At 36.6% G+C, this 20,433-nt stretch overlaps 1 protein-coding gene across 2 annotated transcripts in view; it reads right to left on the reverse strand.

The window, feature by feature from the left end:
- Positions 1 to 20,433, reverse strand: part of MYH10 (myosin heavy chain 10) — a 93,361-nt gene that overhangs the window by 17,294 nt on the left and 55,634 nt on the right. For both annotated transcript variants that reach the window (XM_063292586.1, XM_063292585.1), the window contains 13 exons: positions 14,492 to 14,685; positions 14,160 to 14,281; positions 13,457 to 13,526; positions 13,207 to 13,367; positions 12,823 to 12,931; positions 12,593 to 12,724; positions 11,538 to 11,744; positions 11,289 to 11,426; positions 9,612 to 9,735; positions 4,697 to 4,868; positions 2,819 to 3,031; positions 2,235 to 2,379; positions 646 to 852 (listed from right to left, as the gene is read on the reverse strand). In XM_063292586.1, coding sequence (XP_063148656.1) covers positions 646 to 852; positions 2,235 to 2,379; positions 2,819 to 3,031; positions 4,697 to 4,868; positions 9,612 to 9,735; positions 11,289 to 11,426; positions 11,538 to 11,744; positions 12,593 to 12,724; positions 12,823 to 12,931; positions 13,207 to 13,367; positions 13,457 to 13,526; positions 14,160 to 14,281; positions 14,492 to 14,685 — 1,994 coding nt within the window. The remainder of the gene's footprint in view (positions 1 to 645; positions 853 to 2,234; positions 2,380 to 2,818; positions 3,032 to 4,696; positions 4,869 to 9,611; positions 9,736 to 11,288; positions 11,427 to 11,537; positions 11,745 to 12,592; positions 12,725 to 12,822; positions 12,932 to 13,206; positions 13,368 to 13,456; positions 13,527 to 14,159; positions 14,282 to 14,491; positions 14,686 to 20,433) is intronic.

The raw sequence follows: 20,433 nt of genomic DNA on the forward strand, positions 1-20,433 counted from the left end.
AGAGTGCACCATTTGGGAATCAATGCCATCCACAAAAGAGTACAATCAACACTATTTATATACATTTCTGAATACTTCTTCCATTTTTAAAAAGCCTATATGAACAACAATCTGTATATCAAAAAACTGTGTATTTTACAAGCAAATGTACTTTTATAATGTTAAAGTCAGATAATCCATAGTGTATCTATATCAGCAGAACGTAGCATCGTTCTCACTCTCATTCCTTCAAATGCTTTCTCAGAACTCCACTGTTGTTTCTCTGGGGCAGGAAAGAAGGCAATTATGATATATACTGGAAAGGTGGTCAGCTACAGAGATACTCCCCTTCCCTCCAGTGCAAGTGACAAAGAATTCCATTTGGCACTTCATTCGCTTTCAAGTTTCAAGAACCTTGCAAAGAACGAACATACATTTTGAAGCCAAAAATCTGCATTAGCTCTCCAATATTCCGAATACAAAATTGCCACTAGCAGCCTGCATTCTCCTAATTCTGAAACTGCCATTTCAAATATATGTGCAGTAATATATCTGCAGTAACCAAACAAAATGATTTCAGAAGAACATAGACAGCAACTTATTTTCCAATGAAAATTTAATCAGGTTATTACATTATACCAAAGAGCTGCAAATTTAAATCTTTACCTGCAACTTGTTTGCTTTTTCTGCCAGCTCTGTCCTCAGCCTCTCTCCTTCTGCAACCTTGGCCTGAAGTTCCTGTACCTGACCATCCAGCTTCTTCCTCTTGTGTTCTGACTCAGATCTAACCTGCTGCAAAACTTTCACCTCACAGGCCAGCTCTTTGTTATCTGTTTCCAAACACTGTTTGTTCTTTTCAAGATTTGTTTTGAACTAAAGGAACAAGAAAGCCAGTTAATGCATTATATTAGAGCTACATCAGAAACATAGTACTGCACCCAAGCTACAGTAAATTGCATTCAAGATGCCATATATTAAACTTTCACTTAAGGTAACATATATTTGGTTCTTGCATCTGTCACTGTCTTAGCTCTTTTCATATATAGACTAAAAAGGTTTTATAGTGCATTACAATGTAACTATAAATCTGTACTGGTATTTATCAGCAGACAATCATCAGTGCTTCAGTTGTTCTGAAATTTAAAACAGTATGTGATTAAAGCTAGCACAATATAACATTTATAACAATATCCCAGAATTACAACTAGAAACCTATTTCTATACTGCAGCTTTTTCTCGACTGAGAAGCGCACCTAGGCAGTTTAAGAGGTGTGTCAAGTGTTGCATTCCAAAAGACAGTGGTTAGTGTGAGAAAAAAAATCAATTTAATTACATTTAAATTTAATATGACAAAATCATGTGTTTCATTGTTTTCTATTTTTGTCACATTAAAAGTTCCAATTTAGTAAGTTTTCTAATTTAGAGTTTCTGGGGACTTCACCAGAAGCTTTCATGGGCTGAATGTAGCCTTGGGGCCTCTGGTTGTGCACATCCACTAATCTCTCTAAACAAAGGTAGCTATTGTTCACAGTGCCTATAGGTCACTGCCCAAATGCAGAGTAGATTACCCCCAAAAAAGGTCTTTCTTTCAGATATATAATTTACAGACACAGTGCTAGCTGCAATAACTATGGATGTGCACTCAATTGTCAATCTGAATTTGCCTCTCTATAATGTGTGAAAATTGTCTCCAAACAATGCAAATTACTACACTATATTCATTGAAAAATAGCAGAAACTAGAAACTTGTTGGGTTCTGTGGTAAGGAAACAAAAATGGCAGTATGTGTAGAATCCAAGAATGTTTCAGTCTGTTAGAAAGACTGGTATTTGTCCTGAGCAAAATAAACTATCAAATAAATAAAAGATTAAGCAGACAGACAGCAGCAAGGCTCATGGTGAAAAGTCATTTTGAAAGGATAGTTTCAACTAGGAAAGTTTCTAATTTGAACTATTACAAATCCAAGTCTCTGAAATTTGATTAATGTTTAAAGTTCAGATTTTTGAAAGTGCTTTGAGCTCAAAATTGTCTCAAAATAAAAAGTGATCAAAACAGCCTGCTTTGAACACAAAATAGGTCCTTCAAGCTTGATACGGTTTGAATTTGAAACATTTTGCATACAGCTAGTTTTAAGTTATGGCATTTTTACACTGATGTCCTGCTTTGCTTCAGTAGATTTTCACACATACAAAGGATTCACAGGGGTTTTCCAGTTCATATGAAATTCCTCATGTTTAAGTGAATGTTCCACTCACCCTTTTGGCCTGTTCAAGCTGTTCTGAGAGCTCCTCCAAGGCTGTTGCATGCCTCTGCCTAATATCCTGAATTTGGGCTTCATGATTCTTTGTTTCTTCTTCAAGTGCTTTCTTCAGTTCAGCAACTTCCTGCTCACGCTTTGTTCTAAGAGACAGCCAGCAAGACAAAATTAGCTTTCTATCATTTTTAAATGGAAAATAAAAATACAAACCCCAGCAACATCCTGAATTAGTAGTAGGAAGGATCCAGCTTGGACAAAATATCTAGTTTTTGGGTGTTTCCCTATATATCCTTCTCCTCACATTTTTCATTAACTCAGAGGCAAATTTGTCAGAAGTAAGGTATGAAACAATATAAGTTTACTACAAATTAAGAAATCCTTTCTGCATTTTTTCTTCCACATGAGTACATTTAGACAAATGTACACTATTCATGCTGTTTTGATTCAGTGCAAATTTTAACTGGTCTTTGCTTTGATTGCAATTTCTAGGAGGAATTACAGCTAAGGCTTTCAGTTTACCAAGACAGAACGTTGCTTCTTTTGGAAAATCCTGGCGTCACCACCACATTTCTCCTCACTAACCTGAGCTCTTGTTGAGCTGCAGTAGTATCCAAGGTGTCTTCCAGCTCTGTCTTCAGTGCTTCTAACTCCTCGCTCAGGTCTCTCTTCTGCTTCTCTGCCTTATTGCGTGAGGCCTTTTCTGATTCAAGATCCTCTTGCAGCTCTGCAATTTGGGCTTGCAGTTCTCGGATTAATTTTAGCGCATTGTTTTTTTGCATCACTTCTTCATCTCCTCTGGAGGCAACACAGGTTTAACGGAAAGAGTGAAGTAAAGAGTGAAGGAGGGGGGGACACTATTCTTGAAGCAATGTACGAGAAGAAACATTCTAGGTGTCCATGTTTCCACAAAAGTATTAATTAGGACTGTTGGTAACTTTATACCAACAATACATACAGTATAAATGTGAAATCAAGTCATCCTAACCCAGAATAATTTGTATTTTTAAAAAATCACTGGGCATACCGCCCAGTCAATAATGAGTAACTAACAAAGTAGTACAATTAGTACAATTGAATATAGTCGACACCAGGAGATTCTTTTGTAAATTACACAGCCTAGAATTATAGTACTTGAAGCCCAATATCCTAAAGACTGCAATAATTCTGAACACATCCAACATTTCAAAACAGTATCTCTGATGTTTATATATTTAACGTCTGCCATGCCTTGGTTATTTTTTCATGTAGTAATTGTATTTCAAACAAACAGTGATATGATACATCTGCTCCAAGAACAGTTCAAAAGTATACTCACAAATTACATGAGAGAGCATACTGCATTATAATTAAAAATCAAGAAAGCTGATCCACATGACATGCGCTTCAGTTTCTAACATACAAGATACTGATTCAAGGCATGAAGATTCTGGTTTCAAGGCTAGCAGCTTCCAAAACAGCAAAGTATGGTAAGAGCAGAGTAACTTAAATATTCTTAGGACAAACAGGTCTCAATTCCTAGATTTTCAAAATTAGAACTATTCACAACTGTTAAATGAAACGGCTGCACAACTCTAAATCACTTGATAGTTGTTTCCCCCCACCTCAAAAAAAAGAAAAGAAAAAAGAAAAAAAAGAGGAAGGTGCTGGAAAAGGCACCAAAAAAACCAACAACAACAACCCACCAGATGCTCCAAAGACCAGTTACGAGCTAGGAGATTTAAGGGACTAATAGGGGAAAGGAATGTCTGTTAAAGCAGTATTTCCATTTAAATGGGATTTTAGGCATGTTCATTTTAGGTATTTTACAGGTGTGTGAATTGATTCATGCGATTTTATACATATACAGAAGCCACCACATGTGCATTGATTTTTTTTCTGTTGCATCCAGTCTGCTAAACTGGGGTCTGTTCAACTGAGAGCTTACTTGTACTTATAAATTGGGAAGTATACATCCTTGGTTGTAAGAAAACATTCTCTTTTCTAGGCACTTACATCAGATAAAACTATGACTTAAATCTTCAGTTAACACGCGAGCAAATTGTTTTGGGGATAAGCACAACTTAAATGCCCAGTATTTTGCAAAGGGAAATATTTAAATATTGGCTGCAAAAGATGTACAGCCAAGAATCATTTCAATTTTATTAATTCTGGAATGCAACTTTGCTATGACTGATTTTTATTAACATATATCCCATATAACAATATAGAATAGCTACAACAGAAATGTTTTATTCCACAGAGCTGCATACAGGAATAATACATTGGCAATATTAGGTCACGCAAAAGGCCTTGGACTTATTCTGGTGCAGCTATGCAAGCCATGCAATCCTTCTGTCTTTGAAATAAATCCTGAAAGTAAAGAGCCATGCAGGAAGCAAAACATTCAGAAATCTTAATTGTGTCATATAATACTGTTGAAATAATCAGCACAGTTGTATGCAGTGGAACGCAGAATTTTACCTGGCAAGGGCAGCCTGTAGCTCTTCTTCTTTCTTGGCAAGTTGGATTTTTAATTCCTCTATTTGGGCTTGCAGTTCTGCAATTTGGTCTTGTAAATCGGTGGTTTCTCCATCAAGTTTCCTTTTCGCTTTTTCTAGCTCCTGGCGAGTCTTTTCTTCTTTTTTCAAGCGCTCTTTAAAGAAATAATTATGATAATGGAGGGTTTATTTATCAGATGTGTATTCCACTGTAATCATAAAAGATTCTTGGTGGCACACAACAGTAAACAAAACACAAATACACACACACACACACACACATTTTAAAAATCCCAAAACCATACATGGGCCCTCTGGAAAAGCTTAGTTTCCGACTTTTCCCAAAAGGCAAATCATGTTGAAGAGAAACGAGCCTCCAGCAGGAGGCCATTCAAGACGGCTGGCCCCATCACAGAAAAACAATGCTTCTGGGCTTCATCCCCCCCACCATCTCTCCAAAATGGGGGGCAACCAGCTGTTTCTCCCAGCACAGTCTGAGTGGTGGGGCCAGGTCTATCAGGGAGATGCCATCCCGCAGGTAACTGAGTGCTGAGTCACAAAAGAAAATAATGCAATGTACAAAAGAATGTAATATGTGAAGATAAACTCAGGATGAACCTGCTAAAAATGAAGTAATCAAATGTCTAATTTAGCATTGAGAGATAAAGAGTTACATCAATCTCAAAAGAAGAAATTAATGAATACTCCCTTTCTTCAAAACAGTATCTTCCTAATGGTTATTGGACAACAACTATCACAATTCTAGATCACAGGTCATGATGGGATCATTGCTTAAAATATCTAAAAGGTATCCCATTAAGAATACCAGAATACACATATGGATTATCTCAGAGGAATTTTTAAAAGCAACATAGAGATTACCAAAATAGGTAGTTTATGGAATTTTTAGTCATAGTGAACCTTAGAGACAAACAAGGTAATTCCATTTTCTTTTTTAAAATCCTGTAAATTTCTTTTCTCCTCAAAGCCCACAAAACTGGGATCAGAATAGTGTCTCTAGATCTACCAGGTGGAGTACAGCAGATTAAAAAGGAAACAAAACATCAATTAATTAATTTTGGTTTTATAATACTAGGGCAGCCGCTTAGGTTTATGCATGAGATCACGTCATCCTGAGCTATTAATCTCCAAAACCGGAAAGAGGTGGCTTTACTTCTTGAGACAGATTCCTGCAAATCCCTGTTGTTGCTATCAAAACTATGTCTTGGTGATAGCATGCAAAATCACATTCTAAAAGAAACAGTAATGTTTTTCCTGCTATCTCTAACAAAACAGAATTTTACCTGTTTCAAAAAAGTAATAATTGTTCACTAGATCATATTCAGTGTCCACTCATCTGAAATATTTCTGCTCAAAAAATGTGCAGGAAAGGGATGAGAGTAAAACTTGAATACCTGGCATGCATACTGTACCTTCTAAACACAGTCCCAGTCTTTGAATTCAGTTTTATTTCCTCAGGTTAGGATCATACTTTCAATGAATCATCCCAAGCATACAGACACTTTTTACCCATCTAGGCTCTCCTTTTCCTCCCCAAACACATACACACAAAAACAGGAAAATTCTCTCCTAAATGCATAATACCCATTTTGTTTCTAGAGCAAAAGCAGTTTATTTTTCCTTTGGAAGCCTCCCCAACCCCAGGCCCTTCCTGCTTCCCCCACCTCCTGGCATACTTCCTTCTCCAGTCTCCTAAGAGTGACAGGGCAGTAGTTTCTGGGTCTGGTTTGCTTCGTTTTCTTCAACATACTTTGGCCTGTGACTGAAGAGCATCAAAACATACTCATGTCTTGCTACCTTCCTCCTTTCCAATTAATGACCAAGTGGAGCTTAGATACCTATAGAAAAGATCCAACCAGGAAGATAATGCTTTGTTTTTTAGTCCCACAAGGCTTTTTTTTTAAATTCCCCCCTTTAAATTGGAGATTCAGGCCCCTGCCAGACATATTGAGACGTCTGGATGCAATGTGGTATCCATGGATTAGAGGATAGGTGTTCTTTGCCTAGTAAAGCCCAAAATAGCATCACACTTGTGTTTAAATCTCTGGATTTCAATATAGGAACTCATAGAAGCAGCTAGAAATGGGAATTAGGAAAAGCCCATGGCTTAAACAGCTGGAGTACAATCTGGAAGACAAATTTTTAGCATTCCTGGTTTGGATTTTCTTGATACCTCAAAGGAAAAAATGATCATATTCTGAAAAAAAAAAATGGATTCCTTTCTTATTTTTACACCCTATAATTAGGTAAGGGAATGTAAGGTAGTTTATTCCTAGCTTAAGGTCTTTCTATATTTCTGTATTTTTAGAAAGCATGGCTCATGCCAGTTATCCTCATTATTCAGTTTTAGCCTATTTGGCTGGAAGTCCTGAACAGAAATATTTCTACAATTAAGTCATTTGTTCACAATACTGGCCAACGGAATAACTATTCCCAAATTAGGAAACAAAAGTCAGTAAATCCATAAAATTAATTTAACAGTTAAGTCAGAATTCTACATAGTTAGATGCCACTTAGCCAAAAAATTATTGTTCATCTAAATCCAAGAAGGGGGTTACATATACAGTTGATATGGTAAGCATAACTCTGTAAATATTTTGTGAAATATTTCTTCTCAGAACATGATTTATAGGGGGAATGCCAAGAGCAGGAGGGAACTGTTATAAACACTCAACTCTATTCAAGAATACATGATTTTAAAAAATATTTTCTGATCTGGAAAAGGTCTCAGCATTATTATAACATTTATCGTAAGTATGAACATAAAATAATATTTTTTAGAAGTGAGCTTGGGAGAAGGGCAGAGAAGGAGGTAATCCCCACATTGGCAGGAACAAAGGAAGCAACTGGGGTAACCACCTGCGAGATTACCTGGCATTCCTTTGATCTTCTGGACTAAGGAAGTGGACAGGGCTCTTTGCAGCATGAGTCTGGCCACCTGTGGGCCAAATCCCCGCCCTCTGGCTGCTTAGAGCAACCACAGGAGGAGTGAAGGGGTGGGTTTAAAAGGAGAAAAATGCCTCACTGAGGGAGGGGCTGTCCTCCCACCCAGACTCAACTCTGAGCCCAAACACTAGACTACCCTTTTTAGACAAGGCTTTGGAGGAAATGACAGGACTACATTTGCCAGGAGAACTGAATGAAATGTTTTATCTGAATACCTTCTGGAGGTGGTATGGCCATAAAACAGGCCTGTTCCCATGTATGGAACACCTCAGGCTACTTGGTTTGGAGCATTCTTTCTGGAAAGCTCTGAGCCATGCCAGGAATACTGTGAGGAAGTTTGGCCTGGTCCAGAAATAAGTGGAACATTCTGGAGTTCTCTGGAATATTTCATTCCCAGATTGATAAAAGTGGCACATCTCTAACAGGAGGCTTGAAGGAAGATGTGCAGGCTATAGTATCTTCACAGTCCACTGCCCTTAAAGCAGACTGTGGCACTCAAATAAGAACAAATGCCACATCTGTTCAGTAAACACCTGACAGTACTTACAGTGTATCTGCCTACTGAGTGACAAAATCGTTACTTTACTCCCTCAATGCTGGCATGTGTGAAATGGGGCCAAAGGCTGAATAGCAGTGATGGGAAAATAAACTCTGATGAACAACTCTGAGTTTTAAAGAAGATTATAGAAAAATAAAAAACAAATAAAGCTGAACTATGATCAGCTTCAGGACTGAAAGTGCTATTGCTGTACAGCTTGAAAACAAACTGAAGGAGTTTGATGGAGTGATGGTATTCCCAACAAACAATTCTGTAAACAGTAGATACAGGAACCTGCATAGGCATATTAACTCATATGTGTAAAGCACAAGTCCACAGTGAAGAATCATTATTTGAGTACTTGCATAGCCCTGGACAAGGAGAAGCTAGGAGGGCTAAGAGAAGGCAGAAGAGAAGACAGATGGAAAGCAAGTATGGTCCAAGATAACAACAAATGAAAACTATTCTGTGAACATATTCATTGAACTTTTATCTAATGTTCAAAATTAACAATTCATTACAGCTTTAGAATGCTTACTGTATGAAAAGGAGTTATCAAATTTCTTTTTGAAGTTAGGATTAGATGCTGATCTATTTCTGAGTACAGTTTCTTAGTAAAAATTAAGAAAAATAAAATGGTTGTTAGTTTTGGTCCTAAACAGCTAGAGATCTGGGTAAATGACGTTCATCTTTTCTCATTTTAGCTTATCTAAACTTTATGATGTTTATTTTTTGATCACTTAAAATATCAGAAATTAAAAGATAAATCTATCCTCCATATATTGGGGCAAAGATCTTAAAGTAAGTTCTCTAAGTCCATTGTATTAGAGCAAATCAGAGGAATTATTCTAGGATCCTATCCTGCTAAGAATTTTACATTCTTAACGAATGCCCTTGCCCAAGCCCCTGAGCTATTTGAACTTAGGCAGTTAGGCCACTAATTAAGGCAGCTTCTCAGTTATGGTGTTTTTCAATGAAAAGTAAAGAACATTTTAGCTGCTTGGGCATTTTAATATATTTAGTGGCTGATTTCAGGTGTGTGTTTTATGAATTATTTTGGAATCTACTTATTGCAGCCTTTTATTTCTGCAATACTACATCAAATTTCATTGTGTTTTTCATTATTTGAATATGAATGCTATCATGTTAGTATATATAGTGAAGGATGGTTCTAATGAATTTATTACTTTAAGAGTACATCTTGTCTAATTAAATGTCCCACCATAACAGTTTCAAAATTGACATGACAAATTATCTTTTGATTTGGATAAAACAGTATGTGCACATTCCTACACTGTGTGTGGGAAGCTAGAGCTTGCTTGTTATTTGGTATTAGGATACTTCTGGCTTGTCCTAAGATTAACTTCATACAGCAAATCTTGAAACGGCTAACCTTCCAGATCTGTGATCATCATTTCCTGTTTGTTCTTCAGCTTTGCTAAATTTTTGGCTTTTTCTTCTTCTTCAGCCAGCTGTGAAGTACATTCTGCAATTCTATCCTCCATTAATTTCTTTTCCTAATTGAGTGAAAAAGCAAGTGTTAAGTAATATATACACGAGAGCCAAAGAATTAGATACAAACTCTACAACTGTTGTACCAGCCAAGACAGTTATTAAGTATGGTTATAATAAAAGAAGATTCTCTGAAGTTTCAAAATATTTTGATCCTCCTTACACTTTTTAGAACAACTGTTACAGGCTCACAGAAAACGTATTTTGCATTTAGTTATTAACAGGCATCTAAAATATGCCTATGTCCTATATTTAGCAGATGCAACATATATCACTAACAACATTTCCAGCATGCATTTTATCTGTCTTAATATATTGATTCTACACAAAACATTATGAATGGTTCAAAACAAATGGCAGATAATTTTAGAACCTCCAAGATGACTAGCTATAGCTTGGAATGCCTCAAACGAATCAATTTACTGGTAGAATAAGCTCAGGAAATTATTTCCCTAACCTGAGACTCTCCAACCTGAGACTCTCCAAATATAATTGGACTAAAAACCCAGGCTTCCTAACCAGCATGATATCAAAAAAAACTGCCCAGAGTCCCTCCTTTGGGGGATGGGAGGTGATACAAATTTAATCAATCAATCAATCAATCTCAGTTCATCTGGAAAGGATCAGGTTGGTGATGGCAACTGGATTGAGGTGGTATTTCCATGAGAATTCCTTCATTCCACATGCTGCACCAATTATAAAACTTTGTCCAAAACAGAACAGCAAAAAACATTCTTTGTATGATTTGTGACATCACTGCCTAAAGTATAATGACAAATGATAAGGGTGAAGTATGAATCCAAACACCAAGGTATCAGCAGCCAACTATTACAAGCTCAACAGAAGAAAATGTGAAGGGTTACAAGACTTATTGGGTTACCTGTCCAATAAGTCAATGCTTCCCAATACTGGTGGTTTGGGGGATGGGAGGAGAAGGTAATGTAATAATGACAGAATTTTGGAATAGCGTCAGCATTTTCATTATATGTTCTCTTCTTACTGCCATGGCTACTGCAGACAAGCATGTACAAGATAGATTATTGGAAACAGCTGTATTTTAATACCCATTCATGTGTAAGTTTGACTCCCTTCACCATGGGCTATATTAAAAAAAATAGTTTTATATGGTTGCTGTCTGCAAAAGTTTTCACTGTTGATGTAACGGTCTACGTATAGGAAAAAGTCAGAAATCAGTGAATACATATTAAGACATATTTAATATGCAATTCTTTTACTGGAGCAAACTGCCTCTTAAATATGACTGCATACAACCAAAAAAACCTTTTCTGTCCAAAAACATAAAGTTACCTGATTTTAGCTCTGTGGATTTAGGAGTTCCCATTGGCTAATAAGTACAGTAAATACACCAGATTTTAGTGTTTCAAACAGGAAAGGGTAATGTAGTAAAACAAATTTATGTTTAATCACTGCAGGCTATTTTTCTCAACCTAAAAAATGGCCAGAGGCAGCATGAAATCTACAGTTATCACTGTTCATTTACTATCCAATGGTGCCACATTCGTGCACAGGAGAGGAATGAGGCATATTCTCTTCTCACCTTAAGAAATTTGGAGTTCTGGTCCTCTAATAATAAGATCTCTTCCTCCATTTTCTTTATTTTTGCTTCAGCTGTTACCTTCTCAAGCTGCAGCTTCTGTCGAGCTCCTTCTTCCTCATCAAGTTGCTCCTCTAGATCCTGAAGAGGAGAAAAAAAGATGACAATTTTATTGTATTAATGGAAGAGGTTAATGCTCCAATATTTAGGCAGAGTTTCTAATAATCCTATCATCACTCCATTCAGCAATACCTGTATGTGTGCCTGCATTTTTTTCTTTTCATTCTGAAGCACTTGATTCCGTTCTTCTTCCTCTTCTACCCTGGATTCTAAATCATGCAGAATTTCTTCTAACTCCTGCTTCTTGGCAGCCAAGCGAGCTCTCATCTCTTCAGCTTCAGCAAAGAGTTCGGTCTCCGCTTGCAACTGTTCTGCAAGAATGTTCTTCTCTTCTAACAACTACAAACACGGTAAGAAAATCCTTTAGCCTTTTGACATGCTGTCAGTAAGCTCGACAAGCTATGAGAATTTACCAGCTATGGGGATTTGATATCTCTTGCCCTATTGAAAAAAAGGGGCTAAAATGGCAGGTATCAATAGCCATCACAAGCTAGAAAAGGTTTTGAAGCATGCTATTGGAGGAAGAATCTTGGATGTAGCACAGTTTTCCCTGAACACTTATTAAGGCAGAAGAAGAAGTAAGTTTGGGAAGAATTGATAAGAAGGAATATATACTGGAACAAATAGAGCCAACCACTTCAGTCTCCTACTTTCAACGCCCAGGTTTATTTTAGCACGCTTTGGTTATTTGTGTAACCAGAAGCCACGTGCAAGACAAGAAGAGGTGACACATTATAAAGGAACAAACTGGGATTCTACAAGAATTTTAGAAAGGACCTAGATGAATTTGTGCAATAATCCACAACATGCTTTCTGCCTTTTCGAGTACTGAAGTCCAAGCCTTGTGTTTTACATGGAAACTTTCCAAACCCATTTTCCTAACAAGAACAGTAAAATAAATTTGCTGTAGCTGCATTGAAAAAAAAAATTTTCTCGTGCACTTGCTTCCTATTTAACACATTCTAAAGCAAGACCATCCAAAGGTGCATCTAGCTCAACACAGCAAGTCAATATGTTATAATAACTTTGCTTAGCTGGACAATCAACCTATACAACCAATTAAAGTTGTAAGAAGTACTTGTCACTATAAATGTTTTCTCTGCTGTAACTTGTAAGTTCAATAAATCACATCTGCACATAGAACAAAGGTCAGTAGCAGTGTGTTAAGTCAGACTGTAAATAATGACCTGCTGATGTTTTCTTTCCATCTCTTCTAGTTCTGCTTCCACCTTAATCTGTTTCTCTTTCACCTTTACCAGTTCCTCATCTTTAGCCTGAAGTTCTTCCTCCTGACGAGTAACCTGAAGCAGAGGCTTCACCTACACAATTAATCAAAAGCAACAAGAGCGGCAAGTTAACGTCAGTTCTTTGCGAATAAGAATTCCAGCTCAAAATTTAGAGAGGAAGAACAATCTACCTTTGTGAACACTCTCCACCACTGCCAGTGCCTTAGCTTCAAATATGCAGCACAATTTCGCTGTAAAACTTTTAATGCACTCAGTTGCTGCTGCTTCTTAGCAAAGGCTCTAAAGACAAATCAAGAAACTTTTAAATAAAACTTTTGAAAATTTCTGTATTTTATCAGCTTCATAATATTAGCTTCATAACAAAGCCAGATTAAAATACAGAGTGATAATAACTACACTTCTGTACTGGAAGGAAATAACTGATAACTAAGCATTCAATGAAGCCATCATGCATATTACTTTAAATGCAGTACTTCTGGTTAAACTAAATTCTTTAAAATTTTTCACCAAATCTTGCCCATAAGGATTAAAATTATACTACTATATTCACTTACTTTCTGGCCAAATATCCCCTACAGACTGCTTGGAAGAATATAATGATGTCTGTTATCTTCAGATCTCTTTCTTCTTCTAGATGTGCCAAAACACCAGCTCGGAAAAAAATCTTGCTCTGACCAATTCTATACAAGTTGGGATCCAGCTCCAGTGCTCTGATCTATGCAAGAGCCAAATCCATTTATTTCACACAGAAAATGCAAACAATGTAACTTTCTAGATGTATTATATTTCTACTGAATGGCTCACCATTCTTTCACAAGCTTGCTTTCCATCCATAAAACCCTTAGGAATTGCATTTGGAGTCAGGATCTCATACCTACGAGTCAATTAGAAAACAAGTAGTTATGATGTGTAATAGAATGTGAGAATGACCTTGGAAGATTGGGTGCGTGTGTGTGTGAGACACTGCCTAGGGAATGATCAGGTAAGTGGGAGGAGCCTGCAACTGGAGGGAGATTTGTACTTTCAAACTTGCAAGATTCTGTTAATGTAGCCTAACAAGAAAGTAGAAGTAGCTCATCTGGTCGTGTGTTTCCCGTCTGGTTTACCTGGGAGGGCTGACATCAATCTTGCAAGTCTCAAAGTACTAATCTCCTGCTATCCCTTTTTACCGCCTGATCAGTTAGGGTGGATCCTTTCTAAGTTTCTTTCTCTGCCTGTTACTCAGTTGTGGGCTCCTCCTCCTTTTATCTGATCATTCCCTAGGCAGCATCTCTTTCCCCTGTCTCCCAAGGCCATTCTCACATTCCATTACAGACGTCAGGGAAGTCACAGAGGCCTATTCTTCCCCTTGGAAGAAAGACTAAATGTTAATAAACAACAAAGATGAAGGGGTCTTAATTATTTGAAAAAAGGGATCTCTAAAACATTAATGGTAAGATACAAATGTATTATTTGAACAACATGATCTCTGAAACATTAATGGTAAGAGCCAAGTGTATTAAAGTACCTCTGCCTAAATTCTTGGAACACTATCCTGTTAGGAAATCCTTGTCGACAAATCCGTATTCCTTCGAGAACACCATTGCAACGGAGCTGGTCCAGAACAAGATGGGGATCCAACTTTCCAGCCTAAATACACAGACATTATTTTTAGCACTCTTTTATTAAAGAAATATTAATTGCTAATCACTCAAAAAACAAGTGCTTCTCAGTATCCATGTACAACATGAAATCAAAATGTCACTATATGAGCAAATAGAGATGTATAGCATGACCAAAAGAAATACAAGAAACATCTATTGTATCTAAGTCAAATACAATTCCTGTGACAGCACATACCCTCTTTTCATGATTGGGAATGATGCAGCGAACAAAATTTGGGTTAGTATTTCGAAGTGTGGCCATCAGTTTGGTGAGTGATTCTTTGTATAGCTGCCCTACTGTACGGAACATCCCCTTCTTGGTCTTGTAAGCTGAGCCAAATGCAGTCTCTGTTATTCCAGTGACTTGATCTAAACCCACAATACGGTCCACTGCAGGCAACAAGAATGCATAGTTAAGCGGTCCATATATGATTCAGAAATAAAGACAGTCAGCAGAAATAAAAGGCGCAATAAATGTTTTGTGAGACAAAATTGAAGGGTGCCATCTGTGCCAAAGCAAATAGGTATGCATGGAAGTAGCTGGACTGAAAGCAATGCGCAAGGCGAAATACTGTAGCTTTGACAATTATAAACTAGAAAGAACAAAAGATACTACTTTACTTTTAGGAGCACTACAGCCATTCCCTTTTTATAATTAAAAGGTGTATTAAAGAGAATCAAATGCAAACACAGAATGAATAATGTTGGAAAATTTATTATATAGCCAAAGCAAATGACTAAATGGATCAAACTCTGCATTAAAGACAAACTATTACCATCCTCCCACAGTATATTTGCTTGAAATAAACAAAGTACAGTATTTCCCTATAAAATTGCAAGATTAAATATGGGTTTAGTTTTTTCATTATATTTTCCCATTACAGCTCAACAAATGCTAGTTATGTGAGCTTGTCATATTTGACATTAATTCAGCTGAAATGTCAACATTTTTTGTTGAAGAATAAAAGTGAGGGGAATGTTTGATTAAATTAGTCCATTACAGTAAAATTAACCCTAAAGGCAACTACAGCTATGAGGAGCAGTATCAAGCAACCTGAGAGCTATATTTTGGCCAGGAAATAAAGCAGAAATAAAATAAAATGGCTTGGGGGAGCCATCATACTGTCATTCTAAAGAGCTGAACACATTAAAGACTGCAGTCCAGCTTCTTGCTAATCACTCTAGCCAGGATAATAGTAATCTTTTAACATTTCTCCCAGTCACAAAAATCTGTACAGTTAAATCAACATGTACTTAACATGTCTCCTAAATAGAATTAGAGTAAGTATCTCTCCTTAATCAGTGAAATACATTTGTACATCATTAAGGGAAATGGGGGAAGTAAATTACCATTAGACAAATCTAAAATTTATATATCCTAAATATAATAGTTGTGCTGACAGGGTGGCCATTCATGGTACTAAAGAAATCTATTTTATAACTAAAAAAAAAAAATCCTGTCTGACTTCAAATAAATTAGTACTATGCTTAATAATGGGAAAAATCAATGCTGCAGTATCAAATTAACCAAAACTCTAATTAACCAATTTCCTCAAATTAATTAACAGCTTAGAACTGTAAATGTGTATAATCATTTCAAGTTTCATAAAAGATATGATTTATTTTGCAGGTAGATTTCAGAGGCCATAGCAATTTCAAGGCAGTACAACACATAAGCAGATTTCATTTTAAACAAGGAGACATACTGCCATACTTTGCTTTGGATCTGTAATAACTTAGTGCTTTAATAATACATTCAAGTTTATTTATATTCCCTATAAAATAGATTAACTCACAAGAAGACCACTACAAAATGTTTAATAAGTCTTGTAAAGAGTTACTATAGTGCCAAGGCAAGCTTCTTAATACAAATTCTTCTTCAAGCTCCAGTTTGTGAGTAATATAGGTAAATATAAGTTATAAGCATAAAGTCAAGCAGGCTGCAAGAAAAGAGTCAGAGCACTGCACTGGGGCAGTTCTAGGGCTAATGGCATCTGAAATTTTTATTGCCCAGGAAGGAAAGGATCATACGACCTACACTTTGACTCTAAGTTTGCTGTTACTAATTCGGCATAGTTCTGTCCCATTGCTGACTTTCATGCAGAGCACAACCTGAGGAATGCATAAATTAGAATGCTAGTCCACTCTCCATATGGGTCTAGCACAAACAGTAGTGAAGGAGGAAGATTGCCGATATATCTCTGGTACCCAACTATGTTGATCAGCTGGACTGTGGCTAGCACCTTCATTATAACAAACCAGAAGGAACCTTCATGGCAAACGGCAAATTTTATTGAGTTACTGAAGTCTTGAAGGAATTTTGCTAGGCACCCTGTCCATGAGTCCAGATTAAAAAATATGCCACCAGTGTATCTGAACCACAGAAAAGTCTCTTGGGATAGGAGATGAGAATGCACCACTCTGTAATCTCTAAGAAGATTCTGGCATTCTATGATGCCATGTGGGATCACCTAGAAATGATGTTTTCAGGTTCTCTTTTATCTCCTTGGGAATGGAATAGTCTTCCAACTTAACTTCCTCTTCAAGGAAGAATGGAAAAGGACCTTTTTGATAGGAATATTAAATCTGAGAAAAACAGATTCAGTCTTCATTAACTTCTGAGAAGCTGCTGAGACTTAAGATTATAGTTTAAAGTAGTGCTAGCAACCTATAGGCCGCATGCAGTTTACAAATCCCATTTATGAGCCCCAGAGGCAAACTATCATTACCAAAACTGAGGCAAACTATCAAATCACAAAGATATTACTTCTTCTCAGTTTTTAAAAGAAAAGAGTGATCTAAATTATTAAGTTAAAAAACAAACACAACCCCTAAAAATACATACAAAAGCCTAAAATCCTGGCTTCACCCACTTGTATAACATCATACCACTTCCGTACCACAACATCAATATATGTGATAGGCATATTCACAAAAAGGGGATTAGAATGAACATGGGGACATTAGAGCAAGATTACCCAGTAATAGCTAAGAAAGTTGAATATCAGAATCTTGGAGAGGCAGGAGGAATTGATTTCACAGAATCATAGAATTACAGAGTTAGAAGAAATGATGAGGATCATCTAGTTTATCTCTGCAATGTGTGGGAAAACCAAATAAATCATGTGCAAGAGGTGACTATTTAGCTTCTACTTAAAAACTTCCAGAAGTGGACAACCTCCATAGGTAGACTGTTCCACTGTTGTAGAAATTTTGAAGAAACCTAACCTTTTGTACCTTTGGGAAAACTAGACTTTGGGATACTTTTCACATTGTAAGAAGTACTACCTCTAATAAACATTTTGTGAAGCACTAAGACTTTCATTTCTGATAGGCACTATACCATCTGGTGGTCAGGTATAATGATGCCTCAAATATTCTCATCTTAAAATGGAATCTAATACAGTACTGAGAAAAAATGTCTGCCTGTGCCTCCCTGTTGTGTTTTGAATGATTAAGGAGAAGTATTGGATGCGTATTTGGCCTTTTAATCTTGGTAGCTAGGTTTGTTTAACAAAGGGTTGAACAAGTTTCAGTTTGGTTTGTTCTAAAGAAATAAGTATATTCAGTCCTAAGAAGGGAAACTGGTTACTTTGTCTTCACTGAAGCTCTAGTTCAAGAAAAGCTCTTATTCCAGTTATGTTTGGCATATATGTCCTGAAATTCCAGCATTCCTCATCCAGTCACCAGTGACAGTAAGATTTTTATGGGAGCCAGGACTGATATGCATTAGACCTAAAAGCTGTGACCTTTCTCACCTCCACTGAGGCTCTAGTGTCAAGAAGATTCTTCTGTCAACTACCACTGGCATGTTAACTTGCAGCAGACGTCAACATCATAGTGTCATGGGCACCAACACCCACTGATAGTATTCACAGAAATAATTTTTATTAGAATACACAGACACGGGGACACACACACACACACACGGCTAAAATCTCACAGGATGACAAAATAGTAAGAGTTTGGTATTTTTGCAGTGGATCATGACAGACTTCAGGCACAACATCAACATTTCACAAGATTATAGCATTCACACTTAAGGTCACATGAAGTCTTGAGGAAAGATTGCTTAAATTTCATGAGATTTGGAGATTTTACCAAATTGGAGCCATCTACTTTTTTCTCCCTGTTTTTATTTTTATTTATTGGATCCCAGAACTGAAATGCTATTAGCCTCCTGAGTAGAGATTTTAATTTTTCTGCATGGATAAGGTATTTGTTGGTATTCTCCACAGGAATCATTCAGTGATCAAAGACACCTGCTTATTCACTGTGTCAAATTTAGCAAAACATTTTTTTTCTTTAGAGCCACAAGCAAAGGAAGATCAGAAGAGGCAACAGTAAAGGAATTTAAAGCATTATTTTTAAGCAAAGAGAACCAGAAAGACTAATAATTTGGAGAGGAAATAAAGATTAAGAGAATATGAATTAGGCAATAGAGTAAAACCAGACAAAATGAGACAGAGACAGAAAAAAATTAGAGTCAAGTAGCATCAGGTATAGAGATAAAAATGTAAATTGCGTGATCTTTCCTTTCCTGGATAATAGGGGATTAATCCACTTTTGATTAATCCACTCCACACTTCAAACTGAATACATAATATTTTGCTGCATGTCTGTCAGTGGCCCTTGATGAGCTTTCCTGGGAGGAACAGAAGACAACAGAACATGTAGCAATCATTTTAATTTTCCAGTATATCTCAGAACAGGGATTCCCACTGTGATTCATAAAACCAGGGAGTTATGAACGGGTCATCATTTTTTAAAAATCCAGATTGCATACAGAGACTGAACAATGTCAAAATGTGCTTCAAGCTTTGCTCCCTGCTTTGCCCATGCAAGGCTGAAAAGTTTGACAACTCTGATGATATACAAATTAAATTATTAAATTGTTAGCTTTATTAATGGGAGGAGGAAGGGTTGGGAAAATCCATTTATGATATCAGGAGTCACAACAGCAGACTTTGAGACTAAGTACTGGCAGTACTTAGTAGCTTTTGAAACTAAAACCTTTCTGTTTGCTGCATAGCACCAACTTTTTAAATGCAGCAGATGAGGTAAAGAGTAATAATCCTGTTTCAGTTGTATAAATAAAACATGGACAAAAGCATACAAAAATCAGGCCAATAACACTTCTAAACTGAAATATCCAAAATTATCAAAGTGTCAGAAAAGCAAGCTCATGTTTTAAAATGCAGCTACTCACTTGCAAAGCTTTTCAAAGTGCAATAGAAAAAATAAGACTATCTGATGCAGTAGCAACTGAATAGTATGCACACAAGAACACTTGCCTTGTGCAGGTAACACTAAGGCTAGGATGAAATGAAAAGTTCATGCTGGCCAATAAGCAAAAGGAAAAGACAAGATTTTTCCTATAGGTTCAACTTCTGCTTTTAAGAGCCCCCTTTTTTTTTCATTCATTCACCTGGTGCATCGGGAAGACCAGGAACATTGTCATAGAAAGAGGCTCTCTGAATATTGTGAATGTCTGTGGCACAGAAACAGCAAGAATAAAAAGCAGATATAGAAGGTAATCCAGTTAGTAAAAAAGACCACCACTCAGAATTGCAATGAAACTTTAACAGAATATATAGGCTACTATGGGTATTAGGAATGGTATATTCATTTCAGAACTCAAAAGACTGAACATCAAAGGTTGATAGCTGGTTGCAGAAGCAACTAGATATGAGTAAACACCATCCTGTGTAAAATAGTCACCTCAACTGTTTATTGACAAAGGCTTTAATGCAAAATATCAGAATATACTTAGTACTAATTCATAGGTCAACACAGAAATATTGATTGCACAGTGAGGCATTTAGGCCACCATCATATGCTTACAACATGACATGGCTTTACCTGAATATACCCAATACTCACAAACTATCAAAGAAATGAAAAGATAATACAATATGGACATTACAGAATTCATCATATATCCATGCCAAGCACATATATGTTGGCTGCTTCTAACATACAAAAATCCTTTCTAAATTGCTGTTCATATGAAAAATGCTATGCTATAACTATCAGATATTCATGAACATACCTTCATAAATCCACATATGTTCAGAATCAATCTTTGGTGTATTTATTTTAATTAGGAACAAAACCATATCACAATGTTTAAACAAA

The sequence above is a fragment of the Candoia aspera genome, chromosome 2, assembly GCF_035149785.1.
Source record: "Candoia aspera isolate rCanAsp1 chromosome 2, rCanAsp1.hap2, whole genome shotgun sequence".
In the NCBI taxonomy this organism is placed as follows: Eukaryota; Metazoa; Chordata; class Lepidosauria; order Squamata; family Boidae; genus Candoia; species Candoia aspera.